Source organism: Lethenteron reissneri, chromosome 32 (assembly GCF_015708825.2).
Source record: "Lethenteron reissneri isolate LAM-NWPU_2019-01 chromosome 32, ASM1570882v1, whole genome shotgun sequence".
Taxonomy (NCBI): domain Eukaryota; kingdom Metazoa; phylum Chordata; class Hyperoartia; order Petromyzontiformes; family Petromyzontidae; genus Lethenteron; species Lethenteron reissneri.
Genome location: NC_083810.1, coordinates 10,441,210 through 10,468,833, shown reverse-complemented (window position 1 = coordinate 10,468,833; position 27,624 = coordinate 10,441,210). Strand labels below are relative to the sequence as shown.

The following is a 27,624-nucleotide window of genomic DNA, read 5'->3' as shown; positions in this document are numbered from 1 at the left end:
AGATGCCTGGTTTCGGACCCAGGCCTGGTCCAGGAATCAGGCCTGGTTTCAGACGCAGGCCTGATCAAAGAGGCAGACCTGGTCAAGGAGACAGGCTGGTCAATAACACAGGCCTGGTCATACCGCCCTGGTTTTAGACACAGCACTGGTTTCGCAGTATCGCTCTCAGAGCAATCGCGCTCACCTGTGCAGCCCTCGCTCACGCATGGACGCCCAGCGGCGCTGAAGCTCGCGGAAGAGCTTAGAGTCGGTGTCTGCCGGCTCCTTCTTCAGGTTGTCCTGCCACCGCACGCCCGCTGAAACAAGCAAACGCCCAAGGCACCTCGCGTTAAAAACGATAACTGTTGATTACTCCCTCATGTGGTGATCGTTGCTTATCCTTTGCCTGTGATCAAATCACCCATAATGCACAGGATTTCATCAGAACTCAGCTAACCAGGGTTGAGCATGGAGAGTGCTTGGACAGGCAACAACGGTGCCACAGGTGTTATAGGCTGCTGCGCAGATACATGGTAGGCAGTAGAGGGTAGTACCGTAAAATCTATTTTTTTACTGTACTTTCTCATTTATGCTCCTGAAATTTGCCAACCTTCACTGATCATTGTGGTGAAGTATGGTCCAGCAATCCTCATGACCCACAAGATATCAGGACACCATCATCCAGCAGTGGATTAACAAAAAGGCTGTACACGTGTGTGTGCGTACGTTGATTTGTTAGTTCTGTGACTCCGCCATTAAACAACAGACGAATAAGGGGATATTTCTATGCTGTGATATCAACGTAATAAATAAATAAGCACGGGAAAATGTGTGCTTTGCCACCAAAAAATAACATTTAGGTCCATCAACCAATGGGCCTTTGAGCACCGATGTTTGCCAGGATAATTTATTTAAGCAAGCAAACAAGTCATGAATATTTGAGCCTCATCAAGCAAGATACTTGGGTGGAAGGTATTAAAGTCAAAGATCAATCCACAAACACCTTTGCAGCCATATAGAGCAATACAGTTATCATTTACAGTGGCTTACTCCTTAAAGTAAGAGGCAGTGTCGCAGACCGTTATCTTTAAAGCGATCAAAGTTTAAGAACAACAAAATATCTACACACACTGGGACCAAAGGCTACTTTGAGCTTGACTATGGTTCCTTGCGCCTCTGAGTTATTTTTTATTCTTAAAACAACACTTTACGTCTGCACCGCAGATCTCCTTGATGAAATATACGTTTTTCGTGTAAAAAAGGCTCCTCTGGATATAAAAACAATGGGATTTACGGAATCGTAAAAAAGATTTAAACAAGGTCAATCTCCGTCTGCGTAAAAACGATCTCAATCTAAGCGTCATTCTCGTGTCATTTTGTTTTCTTGCCACCGCGGGGCAACGATAGCTGTGACTGACGCTTCCTGTGCAACTCCTCGTAAGGAAGAGCATGATAACAAGAGATTTTTCTTTTTTTCTTTTGGGCACGAGACAAAACAACACCCAGTCTTGACACCTGCCTGTGCAAAGTTAGGCACAAGAGATGTTTTGGGGGCTTTCTTCTTCCAAATAAAATCCTTTGGAAGACTTGTTTATGCACGGGCTTCCGTGTGTAAGTCCTCCAAAGAACAATTCCCCATTACCACCCCAATACAATCCCTTCCTGGTGCCAATCTCGGCCATGGCCATCGCGATGCCAGGCCACGTGACAGCCATACGCAGCGAACGTTCGCTTACCTCCAACGTAACAGTCCGTATCACAAGCTGCGCTTGCATTAAAATAAATATTCCCGATCTGAAACAGAGCAAAGTAGCGTGCATATTAAAACCCACTTAAAGTTGCGCAAAATTCATGACGGCATTTGTTTGGGATGCAGTATAACGTCACGTGTCTATATATATAATGGCCGGCATATATCCATCTTGACCCATTAACCGCTGACGCGCAGTGCAGCCGTGTGCAAGGTGAAACTGTCATCTTGTGAAGATGTCCACACCCCCGACCTTTTCACAGACAGTCATGTGCTCTTAAACTCACGTGCATTCGTTTCCTTCTCAAGTGCAGCAAAGCACAGTCCCCCACGTTTAAAACACAGTTTGTGCTTTCATTTTGTCCAGTAACTTGTTTATACAAAGTGTCAATTTCTGTGGATATTCACAAATGTGACCTGTTCACATATCCGCCAATAACTAAAGTCCTAAGCGAATCGGATACACGATATTCTACTGTACACTCACGATAACAGAGCAAAAGTGTGATGCAGTGGAGAGGACTTCATGGTTGAGAATATCCAAACGCGGTTCTGTTTAAGCCATAGCTCAAAGCAAAACGATCTCAAAGCTGGGCATGTAACCATTCACTACATTTCTACGTCGTTGCATTGTGATGATTCGGGGGGTGGAGATTCCATTCTAAAATCCTTTCTCGACTCGTTTGTAATGTCTTACCTGTACTGCTTGTGTCATCTATATTGTGTCCTGCTTGCCTGCTGCTACAATCATCGATAGTGCTGTGCCTACCAACTTTTTGTGCTCTTTCATCTCATCGATGCTACCTTGTCTGCGCACTCTGTGTACTGTCCAACCTGCTGATTCTATGTTGTTCGTTGGGCCTAAAAATGCATTTAACGTGCGTATGTATTTTGAGATCAATTTTATTCAGCGAATCGTGAGATGCTTAGGTGTAACAAGTGGTGGAAACGCGTCGGTAGACGGCGGTTCGCCATTCCGCCACTTCTGAGCACACCCAGCATGTGTACCGGAATTTTTCAGAAAGGTTCACATTGCTACACCACCACCACGTTTCCACAGGGAGGAAACGGCAGCGAACGTGGCCCTGCAGGCAGAATAAGTGGCATAACGGGACTGCATCGTTTCCATTTCAAACATTTGCTATAATGCGTAGCAGATTCTGTGCGCTGCATTGGTGTCTTCCCAGGCCAGATTGACAGCACATGGGCAGCGACGGCGGTGGCATGCGTAGACTCCTCTCTCTCCCTCCACGAGGGCTGCACTCCCTTGACACGACCGCTCTACTGAAGCAGCTCGGTGGAGACATCGCTCGCTGCTCTAAATACAGTGAGAAGCACCATGACTTCAAAAAGCTGAGCGACAGCAGTGAATATACGCAGTGGAGCAAAAGTGCAAGCCACTGTTTCTTTTAGTGCATCATTATTTTTTGAAATAAATTATATCCACAATTTTTCCCCTATTGTTACCGTTTATTTATGGTATTAATTTTACTCCTATTTGTCATCAAACGACAAATCTCTTTTCAGAGCGGACTAAATCTCTGTGTTAGAGTGAGGCCCACGATAGAGGATATCACAGAGCTCTCTCTGAGATCCCTTCAAGTGCCCTCTGACCCAAACAAAAGAGGGCAGCAGCTACCCACCCACCCACGCGACCTGCCCTGCCATTGTCATTCAAGTCACTTCAGGTCACCTGCTCAACATTCTCAGTCTAAAATAAACTAAATCCGTCCAGTGCCTCCCCACTCTCATGCAGGTGCATCTGAAAGGAAGAGCAAATAAGAAGAAACACATGCAAGGTAAAGTGCTCTCGTCTTGCACACGTGTGTACCTAAAACCATCACCGCAACGCAAGACCGGAGCGTCGTTGCTCCGACGTAAACAAATGGGCCAGGGGTTCCCCTCCGCAAGAGCAAAGACAACTCGGGGTGACTCAAAACACCTCGGCCGAGCGTGTTGCCACTTGTCCCGGGAATGCGCCGCCCTCCACTTACAAACGTGTGCGATTGACGTCTGCAGGCTCTGCCCAGCCGTCTCCAAGAGCAACGCAAACAATCAAAGCGGCGACGCCAAACACCCGGGCGGCCCCCGCACAATTTATTGATTTCATTAAATCGCATTGGGGACGAGGGGGGCGGGGGGCGGGGGCAACGAGTGGGGGATGAGGGGGAGGGGGTCACCTTGGTCTTCTGCCCCGGCTCGAGCTCCTCCGAGCCGTCCTCGGCGCGGCGGAAATAGAAACGGGAGTCGGTGCCGAGGGGGCGCACGGCCTCCACGCGGACGGCACGCGAGAACGAGCTCGCCACCCACACGGGCTGCTGCACCACCTTGCCCTGCGCGCACGGAAACGCGCGCACACACACACACACGCGCACGAGCCTTTAGAAGAGCACTTGTGCAGCCAAATTGGATCGTACAACCGGGGTGGATTGGAGTACAGCCAGGGATAACTGTAGTACAGCAGGGGGGGGTGTAGTAGTACTCCAAGGGGGGGGGGGGGTGTAGTAGTACAGCAGAGGGAGTTTCTAGAGCCCTAACGGCTTTTGGACCCCCGTTGTACGGAGCAGGAGCTGGTGTCAGAGGATTGGCGTGTAACTTTTCGAACCCATTACAATTCTACGAGTTGCCTCGATTCGGGGTGACAATTCTATTGAAGGTTGAAACCGGTCCAGAAGCTGCCTGGATTGGTGCAGGGTCCAGAAAACCCATAGGCGGGTAAATGACAAAGACATTTTATTTTAGGAGGAGATATGAAATTCCTGTCTGTTCAATATTCATCAAAAATAGCTTCCTCTCTGAACTTTATCCACGCATTACCCTCGACCCTCCACCAAAGCACACAATGATATTTACATCTTGCGATTTTAAATACTCACCGTCGCTGCGTTACAGTTCAAGGGCAGAACATTTCACCTTGGGATGAGTCGCTCAATTTAATCCTAAAGTGTTATTGCGTGAAAGCTGAATGACATGCAAATTAACCAATTAGTTAATTGCTTCGTTATTTGTTCCGCCTTATTTACGCATTCCTCACCGGGAATGAGGCTTGCAGATGCACGTGGGAGGGGAGGCTGCTGAGCGAGCCCACGGCAATGACTGCCATGACGGGGATCGTCAAAATCTGCAAGCGAGACAACACAGCAAGATCTGAGCAGATGAACATTTAAAACATAATTATTCCTCGACAAATATAATCCCATGTGCGCTGTTTGGCATCACGTCATTAGAGAAAAATAAATTCATTGGGAACTGCTGCAGAACAATGCAAACCATTTGTGTTAAGAGAAAATGGCCCGCTGAAATGAACATCACAAAACTACTTCTGAGATCCCTCCAAGTAACCACTGGCCCACATACTAAGGGGCAGCGATTTCCCCTCCATCCTGCTGGATAATGGTTTTCATGACAATCAAACTGATATTCTTATTCTCAGAACTGGCTTTTAACCAAATATAATGTGTTTTTTTGTGCACACGTCAGTGACCATTACACTTGGGGAATGCAGTTCATTCGGAGGCCGCTGCTTGGATTCGAACCCATAACGTCAGTGATGGTGTGTTGAAGAGTAAATCCACAACAGAATTCAGGCAAATCGCTCAAAGATGCTGGATGTAATTTCCAGCAAAACATCGTACTCAAATTGTAAACGTTGCGAATCCACTCTTCAACACACCGGTGGGCTAAAGCAGTGAACTATTTGTCTTTTGTCAACGTGACACATTTTTTACGCTTACCTCGTACGCGGTGGAGACCTGCAGCGCTCCCTCCACCGTCCCCTCCCGGCCCGCGCCGCTCAGCGTCACCCTCAGCGCCGCGTAGTGGCCCGGCGGCAACGTGACCTGCAAGACGCGTGGACGTTCAGCCATGGTGATCGCCAGACGGCCGGCTCACTGCCGATTCGGCCATTGTATGCAAGGTGAACTTCTTTCACACCGTACGTAGCCAACCGTAACTAATCGGAGGTGCGGACGACCCGTGGCACTCTGCCGAGGAGTGGCATGGCCCGATGCCTCGTGGGGGCGCAGGTTTAAATCAAATGAGATAGGTGGTAACACAGTCAATCCTTTCATTTATTCCTGGCATGTACGTGTGGTCGTCTGGTAATTTACTTGGCGATTACTAATGAAGGTGATAGTGATGACGTCGATGACAGATGGCGATTATTCAGGAAAATTATTGAAGATGTCAACGATGACAATGCAAAACGGTGGTGACGGTCGATAACGATAAATGATACGATGGTAATGGTGATAACGGTGACGGACCACGATGGCGACAGCGAAAAACTCAAATGACAGCAACAATCACAACAACGATCGTGACAATCACGCTTCACTTTCGCACACCATTGCAAAACCAAACTTGGCCTGGTCTACGAAGAGGAGGGTTGGGGGAGGGGGGCGGGAAGCAGTGCAAGGGCAGGGGGGAGGGGCAGGGAAGGAGGAAGGGGGGAGGGGCAGCCATACCGGTCTCTGGTGTGCCTCGGGCTGCCGGTTCTCGAGGTCTGGTGTGGCCTGCGCTGTGGTGCGGTTACCACGCTCCACCCCGAGCAGCTCGGCAGTCAGGCCCTCCCCGATCACCTGCCAGCCCTTCAGCTCCAGCTGAACACAAAGACAAAGATCCCCCACCAGCTGAACACAAAGACAAAGATCGCCCGTGAAGTCCCACGAGAGCGTGCTGTTAGCAAGCACCTATGAAAAAAGAGCTGTGTAGCTCCAATGGGTTATATTTACTCGGGGTAATACATTTTCGATTCTGAAGGCGGTACGGTGCACGAGCGGGTGGTGTGACCGGCAACAAGTCTGGCTGCCTTTGTATTCTCAATGCCAATGTGTGAACACTGCACCAAGTAGTAATGTTTAAGGCCGATTTGACCCAGGGAAGGCCCAAAACCCAGTTCAAACATTCGCAGCCGACGTTAACGATGGCCAGGAATCGAACTCGGGTCACGGGATTTGTAGTGCAGTGCCACAACCACTACAATACCACTTTTCCCACAGCACACACACAATAATTCATGGCACTTAATTACTTCGGCTATATTAACGGTGTGGTACAATTCCTTGTAGATCAACGATTATTGCCAGAATGTTTTTTTTTTTACTGCGGATGTTACCGACATGATTGTATCAAGGACAAAGCCTTTTGAATAAACACACGACATTAAATATGCGTGTTAGGTGTGGCAGACAGCTGTAGGCGCATGTATCAAATGACATCGATGAGCGCTCTGCTTTGGAATTTGTTGAAGGTTGTGCACTAACACGAACACAACATTAATATATTTTCTCCACTTCTCGCTTGCGTGAGACTTGTCTCAGAAGGCTCTTAATGATAACAAGAGTAAAAATGCACTGCCCTTCGTCAATCCACTGCTCGGTGAATGGGGCTTCCACCACGTCGTGTTCGGCAGTTCTTTCACCATACTTCATCACCGCCGGTCAGTGCGGGTTGGTAAAGGTGACGCACGGTGGGGGGCAGGAACGGTTCGAATATCACTCGCCAATGACGTTAGCCATGGTAGGGCAATGAACCCAGGTCACTGGGTACGCAACGAAGTGGGGTGGGGTGGGTTGCCTTCATACCGTACTGGATTGACAAAGCACAGGAACATTTATGTGCTTATTGTCAATAATAAAAAAATAGGTATTAATATTTACGGGCAAGTACGAGGACTCGACTGTTAAACGATTAATCACAGCACATTGTTACACCAACAGCGGCCGTGAAGATAAACAAAATACGTTTTGCAAAAGAGTAAAATCTGACGAAACTTCAATGCAGAAATTATTTGAACACACGCGGTCATTTCCCCTTATTTCGGAAGAGGCAAAAAAACATCCTGTAATATACCAAATGCCTCTGTTGGTTTAGTTCGACTGCTGGGGAAAGTGCTGTTATGGAGAGACCATGGAAATTTGGTACACTTACAACCACTTGACATGATGTGGCTTAGCGAGGGCCAATCACAATCGCAGGGCTCTATAAGCAGCCGCCAATCACTGTCAGAGAAGTTTATTAACAAATAAGCCTCCGCAGCATGCACAATCTTAACGCGAGACGCTACGCACAAAACGGTTTCTCCTCTCGTGCAAATCTGGGTCGGGGCACCGAGTTCCTACCCCCTCACTGCCATTGAAGGAATTCAACGTCGAGCAGTAACCGCAGGGCGATCGGAAGATTCACGCCACAGGCAAAGATGCCCCCCGCTTCGCCTGAACAGACTGTAAGGGGGCAAGTGCTGTTAGTCAGCAGCACCTACGACGATTTCCTCGGGCTGCTTTCTCACCAGCGATCGGTCGCCTCCTTGTCACTCGTCTATCGCTATTGCCACGGTTGCAGTTGAGGTGAACTTCACGAACAGAGTCATCCACGTGACTTTTGTTTTGCTGGTGAAGGACAATGACAGCCTGCGGAGGCCCTCATCCAGCAGTAGATCAAGGCTGACGATGGTGACAGGCAACCGTAGCCAACTCAGAGCACACTGATAAATTACTGTCTTCGCAATACCGGCAAAACCATGTTCATTTGTAGATGTGTGTATCTACGCCCGCTTGTGTATATTTAGAGAAAAACAATGACTTATATTTCGGTGGTGTATTCCTTCATAGAGAGGGTTTGGGTCGCTTTAATACAAGCAAAAAATCGAATGCTATGAACGTTGCTAATACAGACATTGCGAAGGTGAACACTGGCCACTTTGGCAGACAGACATGAGAGTGAATGACAGTTTGATAAGATAATATCCAGTTTATGCACACGACGAGATTTCCACATACTACAACCACGAACGCAGTGGCACAACGGCAAGCACTCGGCACTGCGAGTCTGATTCTCAGCCACGGCTCACATCAGTGGCGATCAATATCTGAACCCGCCCTCGGCACACACGCACCACCAACTTCACAAACCCGCACAAACCAGCGTGGTTAAGGATTGTCAAACGACCCCCATGACCAACACAGTGTGACTGTGCTGTAAAGTATTCTATTCTAACCATTATTTGCACACAAAAAATTGGGGATGCCACCATGGTGTGATGGTTAGCACTCTGGGCTCGCAATCCAGAGGTTGCCGGTTCGATCTCCCGTTCGTGGGGGTTGAGAAAATGGGTAACTTTCTTAATTTCCCCTGCCTCTGTCCACCCAGCAGCATCAATGGGTACACCACAGTGAGTCCATCTGTAGGTCAGGTACGGTGGGGGGCAAAGCGTGGCTACTCCCACCTCTTCCACGATTTCAGTGTGGAAGAGTAGGCCAAATTTCTAGCGGCGGTCATTCCCGCCAGCAGCGGTGTAAGCAAGAAATCGCAAGGCTGCAGCACCATCACCCTTCAAAAAGCTACCGCAACCTATGACGATGTTGACTCGTGTTTACCATGGCAGTGACTACAACCTGGCGGTGGGGGCACACACCACACCCAGTCACCTTTGTCCTCATCGCTGGCTGGTGTTGAAACACCGTGTGTCCCCGGTGATTATTTTTTATACAAGTGAGTCAGCCCAGGGATGGCCTCATTGAACTATGCACAGAGGTCACTAAAGTTGCCTCAATATAAAATAAGCCGATGACTCAGTAGAAAGGCAATTGAAAGAAATTACGGTGCCATTGCTTTTAGTAAATACACGTTTCATCAGTTTAAGCATCGTACGACAAAACTGACAGCTATTGACATTTGCCGAGCTAATGGGCAACTTAGCGTGGAAGTGGAGACTATACGCATATGGTTTCCAGAGGCAGACTTTGCAAGAGTGGAAGAGTAGGCCAAATATCTTCAGTTGTCTACCACTGCATCACATTTATTGTGATGGTGACCTATGACAAGAGAACCACAATGCACATTTTCAGGAAATGCTGATTTTTTTCACAACGCACTGAGGCTGTGCAATTTGTACACATTTGCGTGTGCTTTTAAACGTACGCTTTTCAAGCCTGTGCTATCACGCCGTTATGATGGATTATTTTTTATCACCGACAGATTTGTGTAAGGATAATAAACTTAGTTATACAAAGGGACTTTCAAAATCTAAATCTCAAAACGCTTTACTTTCGAGGTAAAACAATATATACATTCAAAACAATATATATATTCAGACTCTGTCGTCTCGACAGACCTGTTCTTCACCTGAGGACGGCTGCTTGCGTTGTGGCCGAAACGTCGTGAGAATTATTTTATTATGTTTTATTTTTATTATTTTATTATTTCCATTCTACGTGACTTTACCAAAAGAACCAAGAAGATGAATCCCTGCAGTCACGAAAGCTTTAAATCGAAATATATACGTATGTAAAGATATTAAATACTGACACCAGTAAAAACCCAATCAGAATAGAATAAAACCAGATATAAAAAAAAAATAAAAAAATATAAACACATGCAAACGATTATCGGTGGAACCCAGGGAAAGCTATGACAAAAGTTTGTTAAAATTGTCATGAAATCCAATCAAGTGGCAAGATGAGCCGTTGAATAAAAACACACCGAGGGAGAGAGGACGCGGATACGCACACCCCCTGGCCGAGTAGGTGAGCAGGTGCGGTGAGTCTCAGCAGGTGAGGTGAGTCTCAGCAGGTGAGGTGAGTCTCAGCAGGTGAGTCTCAACAGATGAGGTGAGTCTCAGCAGGTGAGTCTCAGCAGGTGAGTCTCAGCAGGTGAGTCTCAGCAGGTGAGGTGAGTCTCAACAGATGAGGTGAGTCTCAGCAGGTGAGTCTTAGCAGGTGAGGTGAGTCTCAGCAGGTGAGTCTCAGCAGGTGAGTCTCAGCTGGTGAGTCTCAACAGGTGAGGTGAGTCTCAACAGGTGCGGTGAGTCTCAGCAGGTGAGTCTCAGCAGGTGAGGTGAGTCTCAGCAGGTGAGTCTCAGCAGGTGAGGTGAGTCTCAGCTGGTGAGTCTCAGCAGGTGAGGTGAGTCTCAGCAGGTGAGGTGAGTCTCAGCAGGTGAGGTGAGTCTCAGCAGGTGCGGTGAGTCTCAGCAGGTGAGTCTCAGCAGGTGAGTCTCAGCAGGTGAGTCTCAGCAGGTGAGGTGAGTCTCAACAGGTGAGGCTTAGCAGGTGCGGTGAGTCTCAGCAGGTGAGTCTCAGCAGGTGGGGTGAGGCTCACCTCTATGGGGTTGCTGTTGAGGATGAGCACGGTCGCTCGCACCGTGTCGGCCGCCCCCAGCACCCCGAACTCCAGCTGGCTCTCCTGCAGGCTCGGGGGCAGCACCACATGCTGGGGAAAATAAAAAAAAAAAGATCATCATCATCAAAATAAAGCATGGTAAACAATCATTATTAATCAATAACTATTTATATTTTACCAGGTCAGGCCCCACTGAGCGAAAGAGCTCTTGTTCAGAAGAGACGTGGCCATTACAAACCGAAGGGCTTATCATCACATGGAACTGTACAGCAGCCAAACACTTTTAAAACGCACGTGGTTAATTTTAAATGTGGAGGGAGAAACCAGAGGACCTGGAGACGAATCCATGCGACCACGGGGAGAGAGAACTTGCAAACTCAAAATATACAGGTGTCAGGGTCGGGATCGAACCCATGACCTCCTTTATACCAAACGAGGTCGTGAACATCTCGCTACTGTCATTGTCACCATTACCATTATTTGCGATCACATCATCATCTCCAATCATTATCAATCATCATTGTCAGCACGAGTTATACTCTCAAGTGCAGTGTGAAAGCGAAATATAAAAAAAGCAGAGAGGGGCGCTAAATAACGATGAACAAATTAGCGATGCACGATTCACAATTAGTTTACAGAGAGTCCTGAAACGTGTCCAATAAACACGCAAAATACGCAAAGATTTTTCACATGAAAACCATCGTAATGAATCAAATATCCGAGGGACACTCCACTTTCATCTCACACGAAGCCAAACAAGAATTAACGGAGATGGCACCAAACATCTCAAAAAGCAAGTCCTTGTTTAAAACGAGTCTTTCGATTAAGTGAGCATTTCTTGAAAAATAGTGGGCATTGCTGCTGTTATTATTATTATTATCATCATCGAGTGCAGCGGTGAGGCAAGAGGTCAAGCCGCAATGCACACTGAACCCGGACACCCGATTTAGATTCCAATGTAAGACCTGAAGAACAACCTTGAAAAGTCCGTGATGTTTTCCTGGGCAAAACACCGCTGGCATTGCTACTCTTAATACTACTAAACAATGTACGTGTTCACAATCATTAATTCGCCCCACTGTCCCCTTACGCTGAGGAAGCCTGTGTAGGCCTGCACGGGCAGCTGGAAGTGCGAGGCATTGGTCGCGAGCATGACGTTAGTGGCGAGCCCGGCGGGAACTGCGCCCCGAGGGTCGAGCGGCGCCGGCGTGAACGCGAGCGAGAAGGCGTAGCAGCTCTCCTGGGGTCGCAGCAGCACCGCCCGGCTGAAATTCTTCACCTGGGGGTGGCGACGACGACCGGTGAGAAAACCACAACTCAACGGCAAGTGTGTTGTTCATTCACACGCAAACTGTTACGGTCACTTTTCGATTTAAAGCTTTCGTGACTGCAGGGATTCATCATCTTGGTTCTTTCGGCAAAGTCACGTAGAAGGGAAATAATAAAATAATAAAAATAAAGACAGCGTCTGAATTCAGACAGCGTCAGACAGCGTCTGAATTCAGACAGCGTCAGACAGCGTCTGAATTCAGACAGCGTCAGACAGCGTCTGAATTCAGACGCTGTCTTCCCGACAGACTTGTTCTTCACCTGAGGACGGCTGCTTGCGTTGTGGCTAAAACGTCGTGAGAATTATTTAATGTTTAAGTTTTATTATTTTATTATTTCCCTTCTACGTGACTTTACCGAAAGAACCAAGATGATGTTACGGTCACTGTTCACTCCCCACCTCCGCCCCCCCCCCCCCCCCCCCCCCGGCGGATCCGGTGAGCTGTCACAATGAGAGTCGCGATCCGATTCGAGAGACGGTTCTATTTTGATGATCCTAGTAACGTGTGTGCACGACGAAGTGCGAGAAACACACGAGTGCAGGTCATGCAGAACCCGTGCATTAAAACTAGACGCGCGTAATGATCAACCCCCCCACCACCATCTCACTAAGCAAACGATTTGAGGAATTGTCACAAGTCAGCATTAACAATTCGAGCTAAGAATAGATGAATGTTTGATCCCAATTTATCATCGCCTTTGTTTTTGTAATTTTACTTCTGTCTCGTTTGCACAGTTTTGTCCGATCCGGGAGCACAAGTGTAACATTCTTGTACTAAGTGCATAACAAATTGCCTAAACGGTAACAAACTAATTCTCACACGCACAATTTGACGCATTTATTGTCAATGCAAGAATCAATTTCAATTGACAAAACAATGGCAATAATTTAAATTTTTGTTTGGCCATTGCAACACTCGGGCCCAGAAAATCCACACAAAGCACCCCCCCCCCCCCCCGTCATCTGCGGCGCTGGGTAACGGCGTAGGTATCTGTGAGAGCAAGGAGCGTACCTGCAGCATGTGCAGAACGTCGGCGGGCAGCGACACATTGTGCAGGATGATGGAGAAGTTGAAGGTGTTTGTGAGCCACACGGGCCGCTCCGACGGCTCCGTCTCACCCTCCCTCACGTGGAACAGAGTGGCCGCCTGGTCGTAGCCCAGGTACCTGCGTTCAAAAACAAAGATCACCCGCAAAACCTCAACAGACTGCTGGGGGACGAGTGCTGTTGGCGAGCACCTATGAAGGCCGGCATGGTACACGAGGGGGTGGGTGGCTGGCACCACGCCCGGCCGCCTTTGTCTCCCTCGCGGCAAAGTTTACACACCGGACGACGTACTCATTTTGAGGCCGAGTCGACTTCAGATAATCGCCACTGGTGTTGGCCGTGAGCGGGAATCAAACTCGGGTCGCTGGGTTTGTAGCGCAGCGGCGCTAACCGCTTCGCTATCGCTCCCCACGCAGGCGAATGCACGCGCGCACACACACACACGCACACATATCTCCACAGTAATCTCACAAGTCAAAACGCAAAATAAAAGGCTGTCCCTTCGGTCCTCATGAGCCATCCCTCTCATTCAGAAATACGAACAAATGTTTATTTGTTATTTGCAATGCTGTCTCCCTTTGTGCTGTGAGGCTTGCCCGGCTTCCAAGAAAACTCCAGAGCAAACTCCATGGGGCAAGTTTTGTTTGTGATAGCAATTAAACCATTTGAATGATTCGGTACAAATATACAACTGAGTTCCAATTAGTTTGCCAACAGCTGGGCTGCCTTGCACGTTGCGTTTAGCATGTCTGACCACAATGTACATTGTACAGTCCTGTAACCCACACGATCCGCTGTGAATGTCCCGAACATTCGTTTCCAGACACATAAATTGAATGCCATCAGAACTAGTAACACGATGAGGTTTTATCACAAGCAGATGACATTCTTACCCTTCCAGCACCTCTGCTTGATAAACTATTTCCAGCTTTGGGTACGATTTTTCTTTTGCTTTCACGACAATTTTTCCCGATGACTGCAGTGGCCTCTTGACCTTTGAGGCTGTTCCGAAAGAGGCGAGGACATTGGAGGGGCGGGGAGGAGAAGAGAAACACAGTGCATTCCCACGATTAAAGCATCAAAACAACAAATTCATATCATCACCAGCTTACATAATGTCCAGGGTCAACTCAACACTAACCAAACTCCTACTTGTAAATATCATTGAACTATTTCAATCTCATCAGATCTGGATAGTGCCTTGAGGGACAACCTCCACGTTTAAAAAAAACAGCCATTTTAGTCTGCCGCGGGGCTGCAATGTCAACAGAGGACAATGAAACAAAATCCATCATTGTACTCTGCTATGCGCCAGAATCTATGCTTGCCGCTTTCAGGAACCAGCACTGACCAGCAGAGTGAAATATGGTCAAATAACCCCCCATGTGTTGCTACATGGCATGGGGTAGGCCCTCATCCAGCGGTAGATTTACAAAATGCGCTGTTAGGTGGTTGAGTCATCTGCACACATGCCCTGCCCGTTTAACCCGTTGCTTCGTTGGCAAACCTAACCCAGACGAGATTCTCTCAATCCTAAATATAGACGCAAGACCGACCCAGCTGGGTCACCGGGCACTAAATTCTCACAATGATGAGCTACGAGCTCGGTGACGAGATGCAGCTATGCCAATCGGAGAGCCTCGTGCTCCTTTTATCAAAGCTCATCGTGAATGCTGAGCCATCTCCTACCGATTGCATGCTCGTCAACAGCAAGAGCGGCCAAGGTAGTTAAAGGACCGGATAAACATTAACACGCCCTTGCGACTTCACGCAACGCAGACGGGGCCACAATCTCGTGATGTTCATGCGATCGGTGGGAAATTAGCCAGCCCGGTTTTGCTAGCAGGCTCGACTTATTGCCTAGTAAAGCTGGCACCAGCGGGGCCACGTAGCTCACTTTTAATGGAGACACGTGGCTCCCTTTTGGAAGGGTGCTGCACGCTTTCCACGTGGGCTGTCATAAATTGTCCTCATGGCACGGGGTCAAATTCAGAAGCGAGACGCGCCGTCAATGAAGTCTCTTGCGTAGGTCAGAACAAAAACATCTATTTCATTTTGGTCGAGTGTAACCTAAGATAATGAAATGTAAAACCTTATTGTTATAGTTGTTTTACTCCAATCACTTCCGAGTCCATGGCGTGGCATGCCTCTCACAGTATCAGGATAAGACAAGCCACACTAGACCACACTTGGACTGGTGCAAACTGGCTCGAGTCTTTTTCAATGGTCGCGGAAACACAGCAATACGCGGAGACCAAAAGACTTGCAATGGAATAACTGGGTTGGCTTGTGTTCAGTGTAGAGTTCAGTTTTTACATAAGCAATTTATGTAGGTATTTGTTTATTTACTTGGTGCTTTGACTTACGATCGTATGTAACACTAGCCACTTTTGCGTATTTTCTTTCTTGCGCTTTCAGCGTTATGGGCTTGAATTCCACGGACACCGCGTCATTGGGTGGTGATAATTTAACGCTCTGCGCAACAACAACAACAAATAGGAGTGAAGTTAACTGCAATAGCAGCGTTTTGGAGAACACGACAGGCTGATCTTGGTGCAACATATCGCCCCCAAGTACGAAACATCTTTCCTCGGCACGATGTCCCTCCCACCTCGTAGCTAAAACGTCGAAACATCATGCCAAACAACAAACGGAACAGCGCAAAAGCACGTCGGAAAGCCATAACAAAACATTACAACACGTGAACAATGTGTGCGCAGCGCAAAAAAAAAAAAACTGAAAAAGCAAATTACTCACTGTGATTGGTACGTCTTTACTTCCCGAATTTAATAAATACAAATTTAATGTTTTTGGAGTATCTGCAGGAGGATAGAAACGGTACGTCAGTTTTGTGTTTGTGTGTTTTTTTACATTTTGAAATCAAATAAACTCAAAAAACATTCCAATCTTTTGATTTGAGGCATAATTTTGTTTCTTATTATTTTAAAGCGATGAAAAGTAATGACATCCGGAGTGGGCCTAACCGTGAATACCAATGTATACTTTCATCTTACCTTGTGTTCTTAATGTACCAAAATCTAACATCTCTATTGATGAATATATTCCTGGTACTGGAAAGAAAAAAGACAAAAATATACATGAGCAAGTCTTAATACGTGTTGATTATACAGCAACATTACTGCCAGCGTTAAATTCAGGAAATATAACCATTGGGAATATATATAAATCGTATAACAATTGAGAAGCTTCAAGAGAAATGGTTCCACTACAAAGACAGAGATTCCCTGCGTAGCCTACACAGGCTGATTGGTCCAAGAGCTATGAGCAAGCACCGATTAAGACCGGCATGGTGCAGAAGGGATTGGTGCGACCAGAACCACACCTGACAGCTTGCCACCCCCAGCGCTGATGTTTACAAACCGCAGCAGGTACTCATATAAGGCTAAGTCAACCTACGGGAGGCCAAGGACTATTTCAGAAACACTCCACCGATGTTAGCCATCAATTAAACTGGGCCCGCCGGGTTCGTAGGACAGTGTGCTAACCACTGCGCCACCGCTCTCCGCGTGGTTGCACCACACCGACACAAGAATACACGCGCATGTGCACTATAAACGGCTTCCCCATGGAGTTGAGGATCTGTTTATGAAGGTTTTCTGCCAAACCTTTAGGCGCTGCTTATTCTGTCTTTAATCCAACAAAATTGTTTTTTTTAGGATAATTATTTTGGTATACGTCACTGGTTTATGCGGCGCGTCGTTAGTTTAGAACATAACGCAACCGTGCACGTGTTTCTCACGACCGCGTAGCTTGTCACGGTTGTGCTGCGTCACACGCTGTGGTGTGCTTTTGGAGTTGCGCGGCCCGTAAACACACACCGGAGAGCAACGTTTCTGACGGTTACGCCACTGCGGTGAAATATGCGCACCGATCACAAAGCTGATGACAGCGTTGGTGGCGATGGAAGGAAACTGCGCTCGTGACTCTTTTCAGATGTGTTCAGCCTCGCAACAATCCAGGGGTGAAGCATTAGACCACCAGCATCGGCATCCTCCAGCTGCCTGCAACTCTTGCACCTCACCCTTGCCCCAGTTATTACATTCTCTAGCTGTCCGATTCCCTCCCTACCTCCCTACGTCCCCTCGCTCCCTGCCTTAACACCCCCAAACCCCCATTCCTCCCTCCCCCCCATGGTCCTGACCTGTGGTGACCTCCACCTCCACAGGCAGGATGAGGTACTGGTGCGGCTCGCTGCCGTTGGTGCGGATTCGGATGAACGCCGTGTGGTTGTCGGCCTCGCGTGACACGAAGCTTGCCCGCATCACCGCTTTGGTTTCGAACGGCGGGATCTCCTGCGCAGGCATGCGGAGAGACAGACGAGACGATTCGAAACTCGCCGATGCGTTTTGGGGTTGAACCACGTGTTGTTTGGCATGATGTCGGTGGTTTCGCTCCACATGCTGGGAGCATCTTCAGTAACTCAATTGAGCAGCTCACTTTCTCCCTCGATTATATAGCATTGTTAGCTGCTGCTGGATTTGCCGGTTCTTAACACTGAGCTCTCGAACAAAGGCCGGCCCGTGTTCGTTTAGCTTATTCTGGGATAGGACTACTCTCTAAAAGTCCCTTCATTGTCCCGTGAATGTCCGCTGAGCAGACGGGTTCATGAACCCACTTGCTGGGATGGTCGCCACTTCACAGGCGAGCGAGAGAGAGAAACGCTCAGAGGACAGGCATTGCAGATGGAAGAGGAGCGAAAGGCTCAGGTTGAAGGGGTTGACTGAAGGAAGATAATTGGATGTTTGATGAGCCCCAGTACAGCGTTATTGATTTATGACGGCTATATAAATAAAACTACATTTTGTGGACAATAATATTTATTTTATTGAGTGTAGGAAAGGGTATTGGGAGGGCAGTGGGAGGGAAGTGTGGAACTGAGAGCTGAAAGGGAATCATTAAATGACAGTGACGGGCGTAAATAATTTACATCTCTCTTTCATCCGGGCCGATCAGTCCAATTTAATCAATGGACCGCCTCCAAAATACGCACTATCAGAATTTGCAAACGGGAGGGTCAGGAATAGCTTAGTATTGCAATGATTATGATGAATTAAAAGAATTGCAGCCCGCTGCCAACCGCTGCTGCTGGATGAAGGCCTTCTCCACGCCACGTCCTTCATGGGAGTTGTTTGACCATACTTCACCACGCCGGGCAGGGGGTCAGGCTCAGATATCACTTGCCACTGATGATAGCCGTGACCTCTGGGTTCAAAGGTGAGTGCACAAATCAACGCAGTGGCTACATTCCCCCCCCCCCCCCCCATATTAATGATCAAATATAAAAATTCATAATAAAGGTTTTTGGGTTAGATCGCGTAAGTATAAATGTGTTGCAACCCTCCACCACCCGACACGGCCAATCAGTAAGAAATGTGTCACGTTAACAAAACGCCAATTAGTTACTTCTTCAGCCCACCGGTGTGTTTGAAGAGTGAATCCACCTTTACTATGAATAATACTGGTCGCGAAAGCCTCCGTGTTAAACCAAATATACATATACAGAATTCTTACAGTAATGACCTGAGAAGTCTATATTTTTATCATATTAATCTTGATTTGAAGCTTTCGTGACTGCAGGAATCCATACTCTTTGGTTCTTTCGGTAAAGTCACGTAGGTAGAAAAAACAATAATAGGTCACGACGTTTCGATCGCAACGCAAGCAATCGTCATCAGGAGGAAAACAAATACCGTCGCGATCTATTATTTTTTCTACTTACGTGATTTTATCACATTCATTTTAAAGCAAAGGTTGGGGATGCCTCTCATAATCCGGTAGGTGATATGTGTGTGTGCGTGCATGTAAACACATTTGTTTCAGTTTATTGACACGGGGCACAAGTTTGGCGGGTGCATCTTACTTTCTGGAGAGCCCTATAATCCAGAAAACACGGCACGTCTCAATTACGCTGCTGATCTCCGGTCACCAGACCAATTCTATTGGCAGCAAACCAACATAATCACAATGGAACGATCCAATTATGCTATATTTCATTGTCAATATGACATGCATTAAAGCATTACACAATCGATCCATTTTCCAATTGATACGATTTGGGTCGCAGAGGTCGAACGCTCGACAAATTCCAGTGAACAACCGCATGGATAATTTTCCCTATCCTCCATAAAAAAAAACTGACAAAGTATCTTCTGTTTTGCCAAAATAACAGAAACAAAACAGTCTATTTTCCACGTCATGTCGTAGAGTACAAACCACAGAGAATGGAGAACACTGCCGCTTCAGTGCCTCTTGGCGCAATTAGTAAGAAAGAAATTACGGCAGAAAAGTTTCACTGAATAATAAACTCAAGAGTCTGATGTGTCACCGACAGGGCTGTCTCAGCAATGGCTTTATAACGACTATCCGGTCAATAACGGAATGACCTTTCTCATACTCCATTCAAAGTAAATATGTCTTCTAACCGATTCCTGTCAACCTATGAATAGCGACCGCAGTAGCAACAAATTATTGTTTTTTTCTTTCTGATTTATCTTTACATTATGAACGCGGAGCATTCCCATGCACCCTGACCAGCCTGTTGGGCTACGTGGTGTTTGCGAGTGCCTATTCAGGTTGGAATGGCTGGTCTCCGCCACACAAGATACACACATGCCTTGGTGCTCATTTTAGGCAGAGATGGCCTAGGGGTAAGTACAATCCAGCTGAAGACAACCAATTACCACAGGCACAAAAAAAATGACAACGCTCTGTTGGCAGTGCTGCGCAAAGCACAAATAACAAAACTTACGGTCGTAAAAACCACGGAAATGAAGGGGGGGGGGGGGAAAGGCTACAAGAGGTGTAACATCGGCCAATGGCACTTCTTTATAGCAGAGGTATCTCAATAATCACGAGTGTGACCGGCCAGGAATGGAGCGACTATTGGACTAGAAATTAAATAAAAAAACAAGACCAAAAATAGAGACGTCACGTGATGGACCACGGAACCACTCTCCGATCTCCTGCACACAGCTCGTGTGCAGAGGGAGAAGTGCGGTTTTATTTCCTGGAGGGACCCTGCAGGATACGCCGATTTTGGGGGCGGCCACGGAGCTGTGGTAGGTGCCTGCCCTAAAACGTTATTGGCTCAGACTCTCTGCACAATGGCAGCCTGCGCTAGAGAGAATGCGATCCCTTACGGGCGACGTTGGCTGTTGACAGATGACGTATAAAAACCCAGATTGCTGACAACGTTTCAAAGTGCACTAACCCACAATCTGCCACTCCCCACACATATGATATGATACATATATAAAGATAAAGGTGCCCCCTACGACCACAGGCTGTTCGGGCAAGTGCTGCAAGCGCGCACCAATGACAGCCGGCAGGGCGCACAAGGGAGTGGGGTTTGGCCGGCGCCACATCCGCCCGCCTTGATCTCTACATACTGCTGATGTTAATTTTATACACCAAACCAGGTACTACTTTAAGTTGACTTAGAGAAAGCCCAGGACCAGTAGAGATATATGCCACACTGTTAGCCATGGTTTGGAATTGAACTCGGGTCGCTGGGTTCATAGTTCCATGCGTTAACCACTGTGCCGCCGCTTTCCATATTGCTGTATACTGCATGTATACACACACACAAAGCAAAGGTCCCCATGAGGACATAAGGCTATTGAAGCAAGTGCTATTAGCAAGCAATTCACCAGAAATGTTAAGCCTTGCGCAATAATCATTTGTGGTGCAGTGCGCGAACCGCTACACGACCGCGACGCTGCACACACAAGTCACACATCTGTACCACGCAGACTACTCATGACACAACGTACCCATAATTTTTTGGGGCCTTCTGCCTGACCCGTTGGGAGTTCTAGGTGAAGGTCCCCTCCGCTGGAGTAAATTTCCACCACCTGTTGGGAGCAACGATAATCATCAGAAACATCGCTCTGCTCGCGACAAACCACGGCCGACATCACCTTTGAACATCAGAAACACTCCCGAAGTAACACGTGACAGAAACACCCTTCACACACCATTCACAGTGCGGGATACAAAGTTGCTCATCAAGTGAGATCACCAAGATAATGTGCTCAAACCCATTAAACATCTAACTCAAAAAAACATTTGAACGTTATAACCATCAAATGCCATGTATCAAGGTAAGTAACACGTGACAGAAGCACCCTTCACACACCATTCACAGTGCGGGATACACAATTGCTCATCAAGTGAGATCGCCAAGATAATGTGCTCAAACCCATTAAACATCTAACTCAAAAAAACATTTGAACGTTATAACCATCAAATGCCATGTATCAAGGTAAGTAACACGTGACAGAAGCACCCTTCACACACCATTCACAGTGCGGGATACACAATTGCTCATCAAGTGAGATCGCCAAGATAATGTGCTCAAACCCATTAAACATCTAACTCAAAAAACATTTGAACGTTATAACCATCAAATGCCATGTATCAAGGTAAGTAACACGTGACAGAAGCACCCTTCACACACCATTCACAGTGCGGGATACACAATTGCTCATCAAGTGAGATCGCCAAGATAATGTGCTCAAACCCATTAAACATCTAACTCAAAAAAACATTTGAACGTTATAACCATCAAATGCCATGTATCAAGGTAAGTAACACGTGACAGAAGCACCCTTCACACACCATTCACAGTGCGGGATACACAGTTGCTCATCAAGTGAGATCGCCAAGATAATGTGCTCAAACCCATTAAACAGCTAACTCAAAAAAACATTTGAACGTTATAACCATCAAATGCCATGTATCAAGGTAACGGGAAAAATTTCTAAATTTCAAGTGCAATACAGGAGTCTCAAGAGTACGGGGGGGTTAGGTTCCATGTACCCCCGCGTAAGCATCAATTCGCGCACGAGTGTTGAATATAAAATCTAAGAGTGTATATAAAATGTATATAAATGTACATGCGTGTTTAATAAAGCACAGTACTCTAGGTAAATGATTCACTAATCATCGGCGGAATCCAGGTCATAGAGAACACTATCGTTTTTTGGACTCGTTTCTTGCGCAGACGATTGTTACACACCGTCATATCCACGTCCGCGTGATGGCGGGGGTGGGAGGAGTGATTTGACTCCTCGCTTCCCGCCCCGTGCGTGTAGCAAAAGTACGAGTCATAAGTGCAAGTATGAATTGGGGTCACCCGCGAATGAGCAGGTCCACGTACTCTGAGATCTTACTGTATTATCAACATAATTTAAATCATAATTCACATCCCTTTGTCCATCCAGCATGTTAGTCATGGGGGGTTGTTTGGCCAGACTTCACCACGCTGGTCAGTGCGAGTTGAAGGTAGGGGAAAGCCCAAGACCGGTTGAAATATCACTCTCCACTGATGACAACTCGGAATCGAGCTCAGGTCGCCGGGTTAATAGCGCAGTGCGCCCACCACAACTGCACCCGTAGTATTACACGCCCGATACAAATAAACAGGACATGACTCAGGACCCTCGACTTGTAAAGGAACTGCATGGCGATTCGATAAAGCTAAAGTCCTAAACATCTTTCAATCAATAATTTCCGTGGGAGTATTTCTTCTTCCGTATGTGTCCAAAAAACGAGGAAAAACGACACGGTTAATGCTTCGAATCCCACAGCGATGTTGGCAACCTTACGACCGCGCAGCCCGTTAAGACAGGTTAGGCTTGGTGGTACCACCGCAGTTGTCCAAGACGGAGTGAAAAGGACAAGGGCTGGGGAATGTTTTCCTCAGGGGCGAACAGGATGTTCAAGTACCTCTGGCAGGGCAAAAATTAGATGGCACTAAACGTTGGTCACAAAAATAACGCACGCAATGAACGTCTGCTCAATTAGCGTATTGAAAGACGACCGGGTGCGCTAAAATGAGAAGCACAGCGTTTGTTACGAGATGGAAAATATTCCCATCTAGTATCCGATTAGTGCGGCTAAGTTGCTTCGCAGCGATGGTTCATATAATTTCAAAGTGGTGGGCCTCACGCTGCCGTGGTGACGCATGAATTTAACTTGTGAGCACAGGCCATAGGTTTCCCTACCCCTGACAGAGGGCAATGAGTTCAGTGGCAAACACAAGTGCAAGTCCACGGGGACCGCCTTGAATGAGACTGAAAATGTGACCAACAATCCAGAGCCTAAACGTTGAACCACGGCGTAGAAGCCGGCAGCGCACTGCGTGTGTGCGTGCGTGGCCTTAAAGTGCACTTAGCCTGGCACAATCGCCGTGGTGACCCCACCGCCACTTAGTGGCGAATGGCGGTCGGTGTTCTTGTCGTACCTGCAGCGGCTCGCTGTGCGGGTTGTGGATGTTTATGAGCGGCGAAAAGCTGCTGTTGACGGGGACTCTCGCCCCAACAAACGGGCGCAGCCGGTACGGGTTGGGGATACCCACGCCAAACACCTGGATTGGGAAGGGGTCGGGGGCGGGACAAGTAGGCAGGGGCACACTTTAGGAAAACGCTCCGTTAAGCATCACCTTCGTCTGCCCAAAGGGCTCTCTTCTCCGATTCATAAATACATTTTGGGGTCGGATGGCTTAAGTTAAATGTTAAACTAAACTAGTTTTATCTTACCAGGTAAGACCCACCAAGCTATGTAGTGCTTTGTCAGGAGCGACCTGACCACAAATGAAAGGTCAACGAGGTGGCTTATCGCGTGGAAATCTAGAGCAGCCAAATACTCTAAATACGTGATGTTGATTTTAAATGTGGAGGGCAAAACTGGAGGACCGAGAGAAAAATCCATGCGGCCACAGGGAGAGAGAACATGCAAACTCAAAATATACAGCAGGGATCAGGGTCGGGATAGAACCCACGGCCTCCTGTATACCAGGCGAGGTAGTTAACATCTTGCCACCGTGTCCATTGTAAACCCTGTCCTGGTCACAGCAGGATGGCAACCGAGGGACAATGGCGACGTTTGCCCGCAGTGCTAAAGTTGTAGCGACGAGCGATGTTCACCAAGGGCGTCCACATGATGCGCGTGTAAATTATTCATGCATCGATCTATCGATTAACATCGATGTTTACATTCGCGAGACACTCATTGAATGACGTGCGCAAGAATCGATCATTAAGGATTCATACAAACGCCATGCTAATTTTACATTTGGGATACTGGAGGGGTGATCCTCTTCATGATTACGGAAAGCCATGTGCAACGTGAGATAAGCTTTTCACAAACTGGGAAGCTCATACAGAAAAGCATTGCGCTCGAGATTGTCAGTACAAGGTTTCAGTAATCTGGCAGTAGAGTTCCCACGATAAGATGTCGTCATTTTAGTCGTCAATTGTTTACTCATAGCTCGTGCAGCCGATGGCACGCACGTTACAAGCGTTACGAATTGTAAAGATGCGATGATTAAATGACCAACGGCAGGCTAATGTTCAGTGGACTGCAGGTAATTAACTTTCAAGCAACATTTATTTGCACTTAAGGCAGATCAAATCATAAAAAACAAGACGCCGACAATCCAAAATTTGTTGTACAACGAAGAAGGCAAGGGGTAAGTGATATCCCGATAATCGTCAAATTCTACCGTGAAAAACGATATCACGGCCAACCATACGGGCCAGCAAGGGTCGATGAAGACGGGCAGCAAAAGCACTTTCACCCACATTGCAAACTCAGCGAAATTGTCAACATACTTTACATTGCACTCATACTGTAACTCCCGCTGAAACGCAGCCGCAGGAAGGCGCAACAAATTGCATACGATAAGAGACGCCTATAAATAATGATAATAAAATACCGCGACACCTTTGCGTAATTGTCATAAGCCTCGCCGCGGGCAATATGGTTGTGTGCGAAAACGATAAAAATCAAAGCGCGATGCTGTGGCTTGTAAATCCGAGTGAGGACTCGCTTTCCATGTTCCCCAGCAGACACACTGCCCCCCCAAGCTTCGTGCAGGCGAGCCTTGGGAAGCTGCAGATGCGCCGAATAAATGAAGCTCGTCTGATTTTGCACTGCAATCATCTGCGTTTTAATTACCGCGCGTTGCAAAGTAGTCTGCCATTAACGTGTTTGTTTCCTCTTTGACTCATCTCGCCTGTCATTTTCCCACTCTGTGCCCAATTCAACGTTTCGGTATATATTATTTAGAAATTAACTACAGTTATTTAATGGCAATTTTGGTTTCCTTTCACTTGAGTCATCAGCTGCGGGAAAGTTTCCTGTGAAGGTGAACGACAGAGTTCTGAGGCTCCAGTGAGCATTAGGGGGGCAGCAGTGCTCATCTCTGTCCATAATTCTAAGCCAGGGGTGGTAATTGCATGTTCCTACGCCAGGGACAAGTGCACTTTAACCCAATTTAATCTTGAGATTACTTACCCACAAAAGTTGCACTGAGCTAGAAAATGTATTTTTAAAACGCTTCCGCTATGGATGTTGCGTAAATTTCTTTGCGAGTACTTTTTGCGTGCAGGGGCGGAAAAAGAAAAAAAAAACCTCAGAGTAGCCGCAGAAACCCAAAAAATATGGAAACACACAACCATACCTACTGTACTGCACTATTCGAGCTGCCTCTAAAACAATCGCAAGAGTTGACTCCTCTCGCGCAAAGCGACCCGGCCTCTTGCGTTTGCTCATAACGGTGACATAACACCGAATGGGCGAGGTCTCATCGGCTCGGCGACGGGCGTGACGTGTTACGTCAACACACCGCGGCCGGAGGAGCAGGACTGCGTTTGCGAATACGCAACCACGACGGGAAGAGTACAGGTCAGGGGCCAGTGCCGGGTTAATGTGTCACCGGCGTCACTGGGCGGCAAGGCAACCGGAAAGGAGGGTGGGGGGGAGATGGGACGCGTGCCATACCAAAAAAAATATTCCTATGCCACGGCCAGAGGTCGCAAACGGTTTTGATTCCTTACCCGTACCCGGCTGCACCAGAGTCGCAAACGGGTACCCGTACCCGGCCGTACCCGTACCCTACCCGTACCCGGCCGGGTACGGGTGGGGTACGGGTATCGGGTACCTGATTGCGACCTCTGGGATGAAGCCATGTTGCAGGCGCGGGTGGGTTGATTCTAGGAACTTGAATTGTGAGAAGAGACAAGACGTTGGGAAATGAGTGACAAACGGTTACTCACCAGTGACTCACGGTCTACCCATACCCGGCCGCACCAGGTTCGCAAACGGGTACCCGTACCCGGCCGGGTACGGGTAGCTGGGTATCGGGTAGGGTATGGGTATCGGGTACCCGGTTGCAACCTCTGGCCACGACCCAAACACGCCAACATTTTCTAGTTTCACTGGGGAATAATATTCTTCCCCGTACCCCCCATTAAGGGCCCCATGAATAAATACAAACCCGCATTGACGACAATGATGAGGGAAGTGTTTTATTGAATGTGGGAAACTTTGTTTTTTCACTTAACAGAGCCCTCTCATTGGCAAGGTGTGGCTTCAGAAACCAATGCCAAAGCAAATACCTTCATGCTACAGGTAGGAGCAGCCAATGACTGGTACTGGCAAATGCAGGGCCCAGTAGTGTCAAGCAAATGTTCAAACGAAGTGTCTTTTTTTAGTTGTGGGCTGAAAGAATCTGCTAAAAATACGTACACTGGTTGGAGTCTAAAAACATCAACATTTGTTGATGGCTTCTGACAATAACAGCAGGGGGGAGAGAGCAATTTATTACGGGACCAAACTTTGCTGAAGAGTCTATTAAGTTGAGGACAGACGTTCATTTCGAGGAGACATATGTTCATCATGAAAGGGGTGCCTTGTTGTTTGAGGTACGTGAAGCATCATTAATAAAGGAAATGGATGAATGGAACGAGCAAAAATAAACGCGACCGAGAAAAGCATTTAATCTGGAAAACCAACGGGCCTTCCAGATGAAATGTTATTTCCTTTCAGAAATGTATTGGGAAAAACAACCTCAACGTGATTTGTTTTATCCGTACGTGCATCTAGCACGCAAGGCAAGAAGGGCAGTCTTGTTCGTACTGTAATTAGCCCAGGCGGAAAGCTGAAATGTTGACTGCACCGTACACGGCTGCACGGCGTGGTGTGAGTGGGTATTTGTAAGCATGCTGTTGCCGTGTGTGTAATCAATCGGGGCCATATTACATTCCTCGTGGCTTTGCACGTGATTACCATCAGCCGTCTCAAATCTCAAAAATGATTTTTTTGCAAATTAAAAGTAATTTGCACGTATATTACTGAAATCAAGCAGTTTAGATGTTTTGTTTTTATTAAGGATTCTACACAATTGATTTTGTTGTTCATGGTTATCACTCCGAGGAATAATTCACTTGTAAAAAGATGTTGTTTTAAGCATATTTTAATTTTAGCACTCATGAACACCTTTGCTGTTATAAATTTAGCTAGTATTTCGAACTGAACTTCACCTCGTTGAACATGACCTTGCTTGCAATTACCTTCGCTGTCATGGCGTTTTAAT

General features: G+C 47.3%; 1 protein-coding gene across 1 annotated transcript in view; it reads right to left on the bottom strand.

The window, feature by feature from the left end:
• The window catches only part of LOC133350013 (transmembrane protein 131-like), a 109,315-nt gene that overhangs the window by 24,697 nt on the left and 56,994 nt on the right, over positions 1–27,624 (bottom strand). The window contains 16 exon segments of the mRNA XM_061563962.1: positions 185–296; positions 1,716–1,773; positions 3,910–4,062; positions 4,764–4,850; positions 5,464–5,568; positions 6,196–6,330; positions 10,826–10,936; positions 11,937–12,125; positions 13,189–13,342; positions 14,117–14,225; positions 15,590–15,698; positions 15,981–16,042; positions 16,238–16,294; positions 17,386–17,536; positions 21,017–21,097; positions 23,491–23,613. Coding sequence (XP_061419946.1) covers positions 185–296; positions 1,716–1,773; positions 3,910–4,062; positions 4,764–4,850; positions 5,464–5,568; positions 6,196–6,330; positions 10,826–10,936; positions 11,937–12,125; positions 13,189–13,342; positions 14,117–14,225; positions 15,590–15,698; positions 15,981–16,042; positions 16,238–16,294; positions 17,386–17,536; positions 21,017–21,097; positions 23,491–23,613 — 1,796 coding nt within the window.